We start from the raw sequence: 12,411 nt of genomic DNA, 5'->3' as shown, positions 1-12,411 counted from the left end.
CTAGGGGCGCAAAACAGCAAGGGTGGGAGAATGGCAGGGAAAGTGACCTTTGAACTGGGTCTTAGGGGCCTAGTAAGACTTTGAGCAGGAAGGAGGGCTATCTGCAGAGGCAGCTGTGACTTCAGAGTATACCTTCCTTGCTCTCCCTAACCCTGCAGCCAACATAGCCAAGCCCCTGTGCTGGGCCAAGCACCTCTAGTAACCTGCCCCTCTGCTGGCCTGCGTGGAGGCAACTCTTGGAAGGTGGGAGCAGCATAACCCACAATCTGTCCTTCCCATTCTAGCAAGCTCCAGAAAGGGGACTCCCCACGCCGCAAGTCCTCCAGAGGTAAATACTCATCTTACCCGCTGCCCTCTCTCCTCGACCTTGACTTTCCTCTCTGATCCCCTCTCCAGAGAGCTTTCTGATCATTCTCCTCCTTCTCTCGACAATCTCCACATAGATCCCTCTCTCAGATTCATCTCAGTCTCTCCTTGCAAGAAAACCTCTGTTTTCTACCCACTTGAGTGTGGCTGTGAATTACCATTTACACCCCAAAGATGGTCCTTATCTGTGGATCATTCTCTTGGAGGGTTCTTGCTCCTAGCACTGGCAAAAGGAGAGGGAGGTCAGGGCCACTGTGAAACAGACGGACAGGTTGTCACATATACTGTTAGGCACACAGGAATGATAATGTCTTAAATGTTGGCCACATGTCCAGTGTGGTACTAGCGGTATTTCATACACAGTCATTTGTAGATCAAAGACCAGGATCCATCCTGAGAAATGCAGTGAGAGAAATGTAGTTCCTTAAATCTGAGGGTGTAGTCCAGGGGTAGAACATGAGCTTAGAGCATCAACAAGGCCCTGACTTCAGTCCCCAGCACTAAAAACGGAAAAGAGAAATACAATCTCATCATGTATAAACCTCAGCGATGACCCTGGGTGATAGAGTCATGTGCACACATCAGCAACTGAAATGCCGTGCAGTGGGAGACAGTGCTATAGCCAATAGCCATAGTCTTCACAACAAATTTAAGTTTTCCAGTCCCCATTGCAGCTGTAGATAAATCCCTTCCAAGCTCTGCCCATAGAGCTGGAGCTAAGCTAGACAGGAACCCCGTCAGGGACCCAGCCTCATGCAAACCTACGTTCAGCATCCATGGGGCTCTGGACCACTGCAGCTCCTAGGAACTGCCCAGAAGAGTCTCCCTTAGTTCACCCCAGGCTTCCTCCACCCAGCTGGCATTCCCACCTGACTGACGCTGCTACAGATGAACTCCAAAGTGTCAAACCTCGGGTCCCTCTAAGATGATTATTTAACAGACCCAAAGTGTCCGGCAGATGCTAGCCCTGGGGTGGGTTCTAGGAGCACAGAGATAAATAACACAGGCCCTGTACCAGAGCCCCTGTCCTGGGAGAAAGGGAGATAAGTCCAGCATCTTGGTTTGGGAAGAGCTGAGACCACAATAGAACCTGGAGGTGGGTGCTCTGAGAAGAGGCCATTTGTCCTGACTGTCCTGCCCATGAGGCTCAAAGGCCATTCTCATCTTAGTCAAGCAAGTTTTCAAGCCCTGGCAAAGCTGCTTTGGAGAGAGAAGCTGACCCAGGAAAACCTACTGGACTGTAGGGCCCAGCTGTGGGCGGGTGCATCCGCGAGCCTGCCTGCCTGATCTCAATCCCGCTGCTCTCTTCCCCATGCCTTTCCTGGCCCTACAGAAACAGCAGCACCATGGACCTGACGCTCTTCGCCGCTGAGGCCATTGCCCTTAACCGCCAGCTGTCTCAGCATGAGGAGAACGAACTGGCTGAGGAACCTGAGGCCCTTGCTGAGGGCCTCTGCTCCATGAAGCTGTCCCCTCCTTCCAAATCTCGCCTGGCACGAAGGCGAGCCCTGGCCCAGGCTGGACGAAGCGGAGATGCAAACCCATGTTCAACACCCATGGGGCTCTGAACCACTGCAGGCACATCTTATAGGCCTGTCCAGACGATGCCCCTGGTCAAAGTATGAAGCAGGCAGAGAGGGATCTAAGCTGCAGCTCCGGGCGAGCCTTTTTTGTCCACAAAGGCTCCACGGGTTCCCACCCCTCCCCCATTTCCCTTGGGTCCTCGAGGAAAAGCCTTTTCCAGAGGGGTTGTCTTTGAAAAGGAAAGCAATACTCGTCACTTTGCATAATCGCCTGAGCCTCTTCGCTGGGCTCCAAGTGCTCCCAGTGTGCATCCGGGATCCAGCTCGCGGTGGGGGCTGCTGGGGCTGCAGCCTTCAGGGAGCCAGCTTCCAGGAGCTGACAGAGGCTGCGGACACACAAGCCTCTTCCGACACTGTCTCCTTCTGGCTGTCCTCCCACCTTCCTCTGTCCTACAGGCGTCCTCTCCCTGGCTGAGCGAAGCCGTCCCCTCAATTCAGGAAGGGCAGGGAGCCAGATCAGTCTTCCAGTCTGTAGCACAGAGAAGCACATAATCTTTCTTTGCCGTGACCGAAATGTATTCCTCATTTATCATCCTCTTCCACGTTTGGGATTGCTGCTAGAGTCAGTGTTATTTCTCTTTTTTAAAAATATGTTTGCTATTTTAACCATGTTCTTTTAGCAGTCATAGAACTCCAAACTCCCACTGCAAGCCCATGGACTTCCCCAAGCAGGATATCCATGTGTTTGGGTTTTAACCCCCTCTTCCCCATGGTCCCAGCAGATTTGAAGCTGTTACTATGACGAACACTTTAGAGACGGTGTCTTCGTCTGCTGATGCTTCTCCCAGGTCTTTTGTGGCCATGGGCACAAACCCAGAGCAGTTAGACTGCTGCATCTGAGATGAAGCGAGGTCACAGGCAGCCTTGCTGCCCTACTCTGAGGAATGCTGTACCCACTTCCTCAGACACAGAGGTGCAACCATTGTCAGATACGCTGTGGAGTCACATAAAACAGATTTGCATATGTGACACACACATTAGTCAACCACAGTCACCAAAATTTTTTCATAACTTGTGCTTGTTTTAATAAATAATTTAAAATTCCATCTGTGGCAGCCTTGGTGGTCCTTTTTTCAACTATAGACTTGAAGAGGAGGCAGGCTTCCAGGATCAGGGCTGAGCCTAGTGAGGTTACGGGAAGGACTCCCAAATATAATAGCACATTTGATCCATAAGGTGAGATGGGGACCTTTGATTCTCTGTTTGTAGATGAGGAGATGAAATTCATCAGACACCACTTCTACCATAAACGGCTCTGCTATGTCAAGAGGTTGTGTTTGGGTCAGTAGCCATCACACAAGCAGACTTCCAAAGGAGCTGTAATAGATGACCTGGTACCCACCCACGAAAGGCCGTGTTTTTCCTGTCTAAAGCATTACTATGCCTTTATTGAGGACCTGCTGTATGCCCAGGACTGCACTTGTCCTACCAGAGTTGATGACAAAGAGAAATGGTACCTCCCAGCCACAGCCAGACTAGAGAGAGTTAGGTGGGAAGGAAGGACATTTTTTTTTTTTTTTTTTGATTTTTTGAGACAGGGTTTCTCCGTAGCTTTTGGTTCCTGTCCTGGAACTAGCTCTTGTAGACCAGGCTGGCCTCGAACTCACAGAGATCCACCTGCCTCTGCCTCCCGAGTGCTGGGATTAAAGGCATGCGCCACCACTGCCCGGCTGGGAAGGACATTTTAACTCCCCAAGGAGGTGTCAAGAGGAATCTGAATGGGATCAGAGCTCATGTCATGGGCTACCAATATCCCATAGTATGGACATCTGTACATTGTGGTGGCATGTATTCTTCCTCACCTGAAGTGAGGCCAGCTGGAAAAACAGTTTTGCAGAAAGACTCCCAGTGCCTGGACATCTAGGACTCGGAAATGAATTCTGTCTGTGGATTTAAGCACTGGCCTGGATAGTCCTCCAGACTGGCCCCAGTAAGATGGTGTCTTCAGGCGCTTCCCAGACCAAACATTTCACCACCATCCCCGATCTTGCTGCAGCCCAAGACCCCAGGCTCTCATCCCTCTGGCCTTTGCTCAAGTTGAGCCCTCCCATCAACCTCCTCACATTGACCCACATAGTAAGGTCCTCTCCCTTGGACAGCTGTTTAAATGAGACTATGTGAGCTTCGGTTTTGCTAGCTATTGTACATTTATTAAGTAGTAGGTCCATTCCAAACAGTTTGCAGACATTACATTTGCACAGCTGTCCTGTGGGTACATACTATTATTTTATCCCACTGGACGTGAAAAACAGGCAAAGTAAAAGTAGATGCCCAGAGCCGTATAGCTAGGGATGGATGGTGGGACTTGAATTCCTTCCAGGGCGGCTTAGGACCTAAAGCCTTGCTGCTTTGGTCCAGGTCCCGGCTCAGCCACTCATGGCTCTGTTTCCTGGACAAATGACTTAGTCTGTTTCTTGGCTCTAAATGTGGGACAGTGGTGTTTAGCTTACCAAGCTCTAAGAGCTACGGAGTAATAAAGGGTCATGCATTCCAGATACATCCAGAAAGTCATCTTGGTTATACTTGTCCTGTCTTGGGTGGAAGTAATGAAGCTACCACACCAAGGCTGGAAAGAAGCTGTCCTCTTCTTTGCCCAGGGAGCCCTTTGAGAGCCCCCTGTGTGGTTTACAGATTGATCTGACTTTGAGATGAGTCAGACCTCTGGCTCCTGAGATTCTTATTTTGAGAGGCTGCTCTCCCAGCACTCTGTGCTGGGATTCCTGGGGCGGGGGGGCGGGGCAGCCGTAGTGCCAAGGAAGAGCCTACTTTTAGAAGCTGGAGGTCCTGGGTTCTAGTCCTATCTGTGCCATCACTCACTGGGGTACCTTGGATGTCCTGGTTCTGCTAGACAGACAGGTATAGTGGATGCTCTGAGGGAGCTCTGGATAGTGGAGCCTGGTCCAGACATCTCATCTTGGGGTGGTAATAGCCAGCCTTCCAGCTCTAGAGGTCACACAGGGCTATAGTCTTCAGGAGCCAGCTTCAAGGAGCTGATGGAGGCTATTGGCGTTCCTGTCTCTGCACTATCAACTTCCTCTGGCAGATACTCCATCTTGGGAGGAGAGAACTGGTCCAGTCCTAGATATCTCAGATATCGGGCTTCATTTCTCAAATCCAGCTAGAGGACATTGGTCTAGCCCCAGTACTAGTTTAACTGGACCCCGGGAGCTCTGGTCATAGGATAATCAAGTCTTTGGGCTTCCACGTGTCCACCTGCTTGAACTCTGGGGTCTCTTCTCCTTCCTAGTCCACTGCCCCTGGCCAGACCCAGCTCCTCTGACAGCTTGCTTTGGTTTCATGCCAACTACTTCAGCAGCTTCAGGTCTGGAAGGACCCTAGGAGCAAGGTCCCCACAAAGCTGACATTCTTGTTTCCATGGTAGCAGTTGCCTTGGAAGCTGCTTCCCTGACTTCAGCTTCTGAACCATCCAAGAAAACTGCCCGTCCCCCAGGGGACTAGTAGATTAATCACACTCTGCACCAGGGTTCTCACCCTTCATGGAAAATAAATAGTACCAAACCAAGCTGGGGCTTTTCAGCCACTCTCCCTCCACACGCTCAACCCACACTTAGACTTGGAACTTCTGAAACAGAAAGGGTGTAGACTGACACCTTCCATAGTCAGACACCTCTGTAGGCAGACACCCTCTCAGTCATTGCCTCCCTGGGAGATGCTATCGTGGGACCTAGATGTGCCATGGCTCAGTTGTGCTCTGAGTCTGTGGCTCCAGGATAACTCCTATCCCATGAGAAGGACTCTGGTACTTGGAAGGGCTAGGAACTCACCGTCTCCCACAGACAACTCCCTTGAACTCATCTCTAACTCCAAGCAGATCTCTCAGGGATCAGCATGTGTTTTCCTCAGGGACTGTCTAGCATACACTGAAGAAAGACTAGGAGAGCCTCCCTCTCCATGTATATGTGTGTGTGTGTGTGTGCAATTGAGTGTGTATGTGTGGATATGCATCACATACGTGTGCATGTGCACATGTGTTTGCATGCATGGAGAGGCCAGAGATCAACTTCAGGTGTTACTACTCAGGGGCCATCCATCCCAGGGTTTTGTGTTTTATTTTGTTTTTGAAACAAAGGTTCTCGTGGGCACCTGAGGCTTACTAATTCAACTAGATTGGCTGCCCAGTGAACTTCAGGAACTTAATTCTCTGTGCCCTGCACAGCCATGGAATTATAAGTGCGTGTCACCAGCCCAGCTTTTAATGCTTATCCTGGAATCAGACTCAAGTCCTCATGCTTGCACGACAAGCCATTTACTGACGGAGCCATCTCCCCATTACATCCACATTGCCAAACAAAACATGGAAGTGTAAGATCAGGGTGTTCTTGAATCTGAAATTCACAGGGCAAGGCACCCCTGCCTCAGGCCTGAGGTACCTGTACAGGTGCCTGATGCAAGACAAAGCAAGCGGTGAAGCCCAGTCCCGCCCCCAGGAGGTTTATCTTGCTGACAGTGTGGGAGAGCCACCCTCAGCCTTGGACTTTGAGAGGAGCTAGTACTGGCCCTACTAACCCCCAGTGATGCCAACACTGAAGGGTGAGTGGGAGGTAAGGCATTGTGGACACCATTGAGACTCCTGAGGGAACATGTACGCGTGGCCATTTATCTTGACAACAACTTCTAAAGCTAGCCCTCAGAGATGCTTCACAAATGACAAGGACATGGGATATAAACTGAAGCCAAATTAGAGGAAAACTCTGGCCTTATCCTGGGAACAGGGAGATGGCAGTGGGATGGCTTGGCTTCAGAGGCACCATTTTTATGGGGCCTGAGGGCCCATCTATGCTTGTGGTCCTACAGCTGAGGCTCCCAGCTGATGATCCTGAGACTTAGCTCCCCTCCCTTACATTGTACAGCAGGAGAAGACTTGGTAAAAATGGAGTTTACTGGTGCCCTCCTTCTTTGATGTCTCAAGGTGGTGGTGCAGGGCCAAGCCCAGAGCTCTGTCTTCTATCCACAGTCTCTGTGATCATGGCATTCTGCAAAGTTCACAGTCCACAGAAGAAGAGGGGGGAGTCCCTCAGGTGGGGTGGCAGGGCAGCTCAGTCATGTTCAGGAAAGGCTGTCTGTGTAGGTGTTGAGGGACAAGGAGAGATTGGTTCCCTAGACAGAAAGAGCCAGGCGTATGCTCAGCAGGGCAACAAAAAAGAAGAGAGGGGACTTGAGGAGGGAGAAACAGTGGAGGCAGGGGATTCTGAAGCTGGTAGAGACTGCAGGTGGTAAGAGACTGGCAATGAGACGGCGGCCTGGGGATTTTGTGCAGGGTAATGTGACCTTAAGGAGTGTCTCCAGGTTAGAGCAGGGCACAGGCCCATGCTCTAAGAGCGGGAATACCTGATCCGCATAGGTCCTGGAATGCAATTAATGATGAGAGTTAGAGCTAGGCTCTAGGAAGGGACAGGGATCAGGATGAGGCTTGATTGGGTCACCACTGCTCAGACTGTTCGGTGGATCCTCCAAACAGATTGACCAGGTCAACCAGGCTGGGCAGAGGTACTCAACGCTAAGAGTTCCCCACCATGTCTCAGCTTCATGACACTTCTCGCCCAGTTCCTCCTTCCAACCCTACCCAAACTCACTACTTACTACTGCCTCTGCTTTCCCAACCGGGAATCCCCAGGGCTAAGCCTTCCATCCCACTGGCAGCTAAACTGGGGCAGTACCAATGCCTACCTAAGGCGATCACGGCTTGGACTGAGACCTCCTAGGGCCAGCAGCTGACAAGATGGTAAAAGAAGCATGGGAGGGACAGGGAAGAGAGTCGACTTGGAGGAGTACCCCCTCCTCCCATGGCTCCAGACAAGCCTCTAGGCGCATCACTAGGCCAAGGGGCAGAGGCCAACAGCCAGCCTTGGGTGTGCAACTCGGGAGTCCCCTCACATCCCTACCCCCTGAGCACCATATGAAGCCACAAGCCCAGTCTTCCTGCTTGGGAACCAACAGTGGAACCTGTGCTGCCTTCCCCTTGGACCTTGGGGACTCAAAGGGAAGCTCACATTACAGGCTCATGAATAACACATCACCTTGCTGCCTGCCCCTCTGAGAAAGCTTATGTTCCCTAGGCCTCCCTGCAACCCCGCCTTGCATTTCTTTAAACTTTAATAGGCCCATGCTCCAAGGCAATTGAGCAGGGTCCACAGAGCTGGGACAAACAAAAGTCTTGAGCAGGAGAATGTAGGCTCAGCACCCTCTGGTCCCAGATGGTAGCTTATAAGAAGTGAACCCCGTGGAGTAGACGCACCTCCCTAGAACCCTGAACAAAGTAGAAATGTGGCCAGGCAACCCCAAGAGTGACTGCCAGCATCACAGCCCATCACCGAAGGTGGAATAAGCTGGGGTGCTGAGGTCAAGCTAAGGCTGGGGGCCCCCAGGAGAGCTGTGAGATAAAGTTACAGATAAATCCCAGAGTTAGCAGCCCAGAGACTTACAGCACAGAAGTTTCCACCCTGGATGTAGCACTCCAACAAGAAGGCATCCATCCAAGAAGACCAAGACTTCCAGGAGGCCTGGAAGAAGAGCCTTGGGAAGACCTGTATGGACATCCCCATCAGCACCAGAGACTTCCACTGCCTGCAGCTGGCCTGTGTGGCCCTTGGCCTGGTGGCCGGCAGCATCATCATTGGCGTCTCCGTGTCCAAGGCTGCTGCTGCTGTGGGTGGTATCTTTCTGGGCGCCGCTGGGCTTGGTGAGCAGGCACTGGCCTGAGAGGTAGGGGGAGGCAGTTTCCTGGGGAAACAGGGGTCTGGTGAGGTAAATGAGAGATGGGGGCGGGGGCAGGACTGGCTAGTGGAAATTGTTTGGGGAGAGAGAAAGTTGTCAAGTACTGCAGTCTCAGCATGCAGGAAGGAAAGCCGGCCTGGAGCGCCTTTGGGCATGCCGAGACTAGGGGGGGATAAACTGGGTGTTCACACCTTCCTGGCTACCTGGTGGGATCTTGTGTTTATGGGAGGATTCATAAACCTGGTTGGAGTGGGGTGATAGAGCCTACAAGACAGGAGAGCACAGCTCAGACAAAAGACCTTCCTCTCCTCCACTGTGTCAGTGGCAGTTCTGTCTCTCTGTCTGGCCAGGCCCAGTGATGGGGAATGCCATCTCTCACCCCACCCCACTTTCCTAGTAAAACCTGGAGCTCCAGGCTGGGCCCTCTAGGCATAGCTTCAAACACTGAGTGCCAGAAACGCTTGGTCTGGGAGGACCCCAGCCTGTGGCTTCCTAAACATCAGGTCTGAGTGGGAAGGAGCAGCAATAGAGCCTGGAGGGCCACCATAGAGGTCTTGGAAGAGGAGAGAGCTGGAGAGGAAAGGGGGAGCAGCGATATTGGTGTCAGCTGGCCCAGAAGGAAAGTAACCAACCTGCTCTTCACCTGAGCAGAGTGGAACCAAGAGCCTGCAAACCTGTGGCCTGCATAATCTGCAGACCCTGCCCCAGAGAAGTGCTGAATCCCCAGCAAGGGCTGAGTCGGAGTCCTGGGGAACTACATGCACATGCACACGCGCGCGCACACACACGCGCGCACACACACACACATTTACACACCCACAGTACTGATCCTTTGTACCTCTGCCCACCTACATCACCACCCACGCCCAGCATCCTGCACTTCACACTAACCACAGCACTCTCTGTATCCCTCCCCAGGGCTCCTCATCTTCGCCTACCCCTTCCTGAAAGCTCGGTTCAACCTGGACCACATCCTACCTGCACTAGGTGAGCATTTTCCTCCCCCATAGACACTCTGACAAGTACAGTGCAATACCTTTTGTCTGCAAACCTGTGAGGGACTGTCACTGAACATGCCTATGTGTGAGAGCACTCCTCGCTGCATATCAGTGTGTGTGTGTGTGTGTGTGTGTGTGTGTGTGTGTGCCAGTCACCATGGTTACAGAGTAGCAGAATCCCAGAATCCAGCCAGCTGCCTGAGCAGACACAGCTAAACATCAGGAAGTCTTTTTACTACCCAAAGTCTCCAAGATCCCCAGATGACACTCTCATCCCCAAACCCCAAGAAGAGCCTCTACCTCCTCTTGGGTCCCATGACCTCCTAATAGTTCCCATCTTCCACAACCTACATCCAGACTCCCAACACCCTCAGACCTTTGTAGCTTCACATAGCCCTAGTTTCCTCCTGTCACCCTGGCTGAACATGCTGGCACAGCACGCCTTTATTCCCAGCACTAGGAAGGCAAAGGCAGGCAGATCTCTGAGTTCGAGGTCAGTCTGATCTACGTCGTGTTCCAGGACAGCCAGGGCTACACAGAGAAACCCTATCTCAATAAACTAATTAGTTTATCATTAATTAATTAATGGAAGCCACTGCCATCCCCTTCAAGGACTCATTTCTTCTGCCCCTTCCCAAACCAGCCAGATAACATGGAAGACCTGGGGGATTCCAGTAGAGCAGAGACAGCCCCCCGACTGAGATTAGACAGCAGGAAGAACTTCCTTTCTCAAACTGGGCTGAATTTGGGGATGGCCCAGTAAATGGGAATTTGGGGTGCTCTCATCCTGCAGGAAACCTGAGAATCCATCCTAACTCAGGACCAGATCATGGGGAGGGGAGGTCTAGCAACAGCGGCAATAAGGAAGGTAAGTACCTGACATTGTGGGGCCCAGCTGTTGTCTCTGCTCTATGACTAGCAACCGTATAAGTCCCAGGAGGAACCTTGAGGGTAATAGGCAGGGAAGGGTCCCCACCCAGGGAAGCAGTGATGTTGGGTCACCTTCTTTCCATGTGTGCAAGCTCTTGTCATTTGTCTTTAGGGTCTTCCAATCCTGCCCAGCATAGACACTGAGACACAGGGCCCCCTGCTTTCCCTTCCCCTACCTCATACCCTGGTTACTGTCCATTCTGCTCCCAATACTGGAGTCTGGCTCTTGGCAATGACAACCGGGCATCTTCTCCCTTCCTGACTCTGTTCTGTTCCATACTGGGAAACCCCAGGGAGGAGTGTCTCCAAGTCAGCCCAGCCCCATCTGTTGATGTGTCCTGCCCCCAGTGCTTACTCAGCAGAAGGACGAATTCCAGATGCTGACCCAACCACTTTACAAATACAACAGCTGGGTTCTCACAACCACAGGCAGAGAGGTGCTACAGTAAACTTTGTTGTTTGTTTGTTTTTATGGGGCAACTGAGATGCAGAGAGGTTACATGGCATATCCAAGATCACAGCTAGGAGTCAGTAGGACCAGCGCTGAAGCCAAACATCAGCTCCCGAGTCCTGCCCTCCTTACACTGCACTGGTCCCTAGAACTCCCCACATCCCCATCCGTCTCAGCTCTGCCCTAGGTCCTGGAGCATTCTGACCTCCACCCTCTTTGGACTCTCTGACCTGACAACTCAATATGGGTCTGAACTCAGGTGTCTGCATTCTGCTCTCTCCTCCAGGAGCCCGCAGCGGCCTGTCCACTGTGACCAGGACCCTGGAGAAACTGAAGCCTGGAGGCCGGGGAACTGAGGAGAGCTGAGGCCCTGCCTCCTGTCCCACCGTCCCCTCCCCCAGGACTCCTATCTCAGGGCCCTCCTTCAAGCTAGAAGATCCAGAAATGATCCTTGGGGATTCTGGACTTCCTTCTCTTCCAATGAGGTTCTTCATGGTAGGTCCCCTCACTCCTGGCATCGCTGCAAGACCCCAGTGGCTTCAGTCTCTCCCCACGGCTCATCGCTCTGGACAACAGCTCAGCTTTGTTCCCTTTTTCATCTCTTGTTGGAATTTGGTCCAGGGTCCTGACTACAGCCAGAAATGTTTTTTTATCCTGGCCATAGAAGCTGACCGCAAGAACTTCAGATGGGGCTCCTAGCTGAGACTGTCACGTCAATGTCAGGAGCACAGGTGACCACTGACGAGGTGACTTTCCAGCTAAGCCGAGCACTGGCACTGTTGCTCTTGTCCTTCTCCTCTCAGGGCTTTGATGCACCTGGCTCCAGACGGTCCCCAGCATCTCCTGTTCTCGCCGCTTCTCTTGGCAAGGAGAGTACTCCTTGCTCCCTCTTAAAGGCCAGCTTAGAATCCCATAAGTTACATGCCTCTTGCCTCCTTATCCTATTCTAGAAGCCTGTGTCTCCCTCTCTTTTGGGACCATCAGGAAGGCTTGAATTCTTTTTCACAAAAGCAATTGTGTTTGTTTGTTTTAAGACAGAATCTCATGGTTTCGGCTGACCTTATGTGCTCAATCATGCCTGGCTAAAATTAGCAATTCTATTTTTTTTATTCTGAGTACTGGACCCAGGGTCTTGAACACACTTGGAAAAATACTCTACCAATCATCATCAATATCCCTAGGCCTCAAAAAAACAGTTCTCAAGCATATTAAATATGCTGAATGATGCTTTTTTTTCCATAGTCCCTAGCACCAGACAGGGCACACTGTAGGTCCTTAGCAAATGCTAGTGGTTTAAATTAAGTGAAGAAAAAACCCTACCCACTAGGCTCTCCTGGAGAGCTACATT

The 12,411-nt window shown here is 51.7% G+C and overlaps 2 protein-coding genes across 8 annotated transcripts in view; both read left to right on the top strand.

Moving 5' to 3' along the window:
* The window catches only part of Mknk1 (MAPK interacting serine/threonine kinase 1), a 40,985-nt gene extending 38,000 nt beyond the window's left edge, over positions 1 to 2,985 (top strand). For all 7 annotated transcript variants that reach the window (XM_057784336.1, XM_057784341.1, XM_057784338.1 and 4 more), the window contains 2 exons: positions 285 to 328; positions 1,700 to 2,985. In XM_057784336.1, coding sequence (XP_057640319.1) covers positions 285 to 328; positions 1,700 to 1,934 — 279 coding nt within the window. In that variant the 3' untranslated portion in view covers positions 1,935 to 2,985. The remainder of the gene's footprint in view (positions 1 to 284; positions 329 to 1,699) is intronic.
* A 5,513-nt stretch (positions 2,986 to 8,498) lies between these two features.
* Positions 8,499 to 11,429, top strand: Kncn (kinocilin). Its single transcript, XM_057785436.1, has 4 exons — positions 8,499 to 8,649; positions 9,603 to 9,671; positions 10,476 to 10,550; positions 11,350 to 11,429. Exons 1-4 carry the CDS (start codon positions 8,499 to 8,501, stop codon positions 11,427 to 11,429), a joined length of 375 nt encoding a protein of 124 aa, XP_057641419.1.
* Positions 11,430 to 12,411: the final 982 nt, after the last annotated feature.

The sequence above is a fragment of the Chionomys nivalis genome, chromosome 11, assembly GCF_950005125.1.
Source record: "Chionomys nivalis chromosome 11, mChiNiv1.1, whole genome shotgun sequence".
Lineage (NCBI taxonomy): Eukaryota > Metazoa > Chordata > Mammalia > Rodentia > Cricetidae > Chionomys > Chionomys nivalis.
The sequence above is the reverse complement of the archived record's forward strand: the minus strand, read 5'-3'. Positions and strand labels throughout refer to the sequence as shown.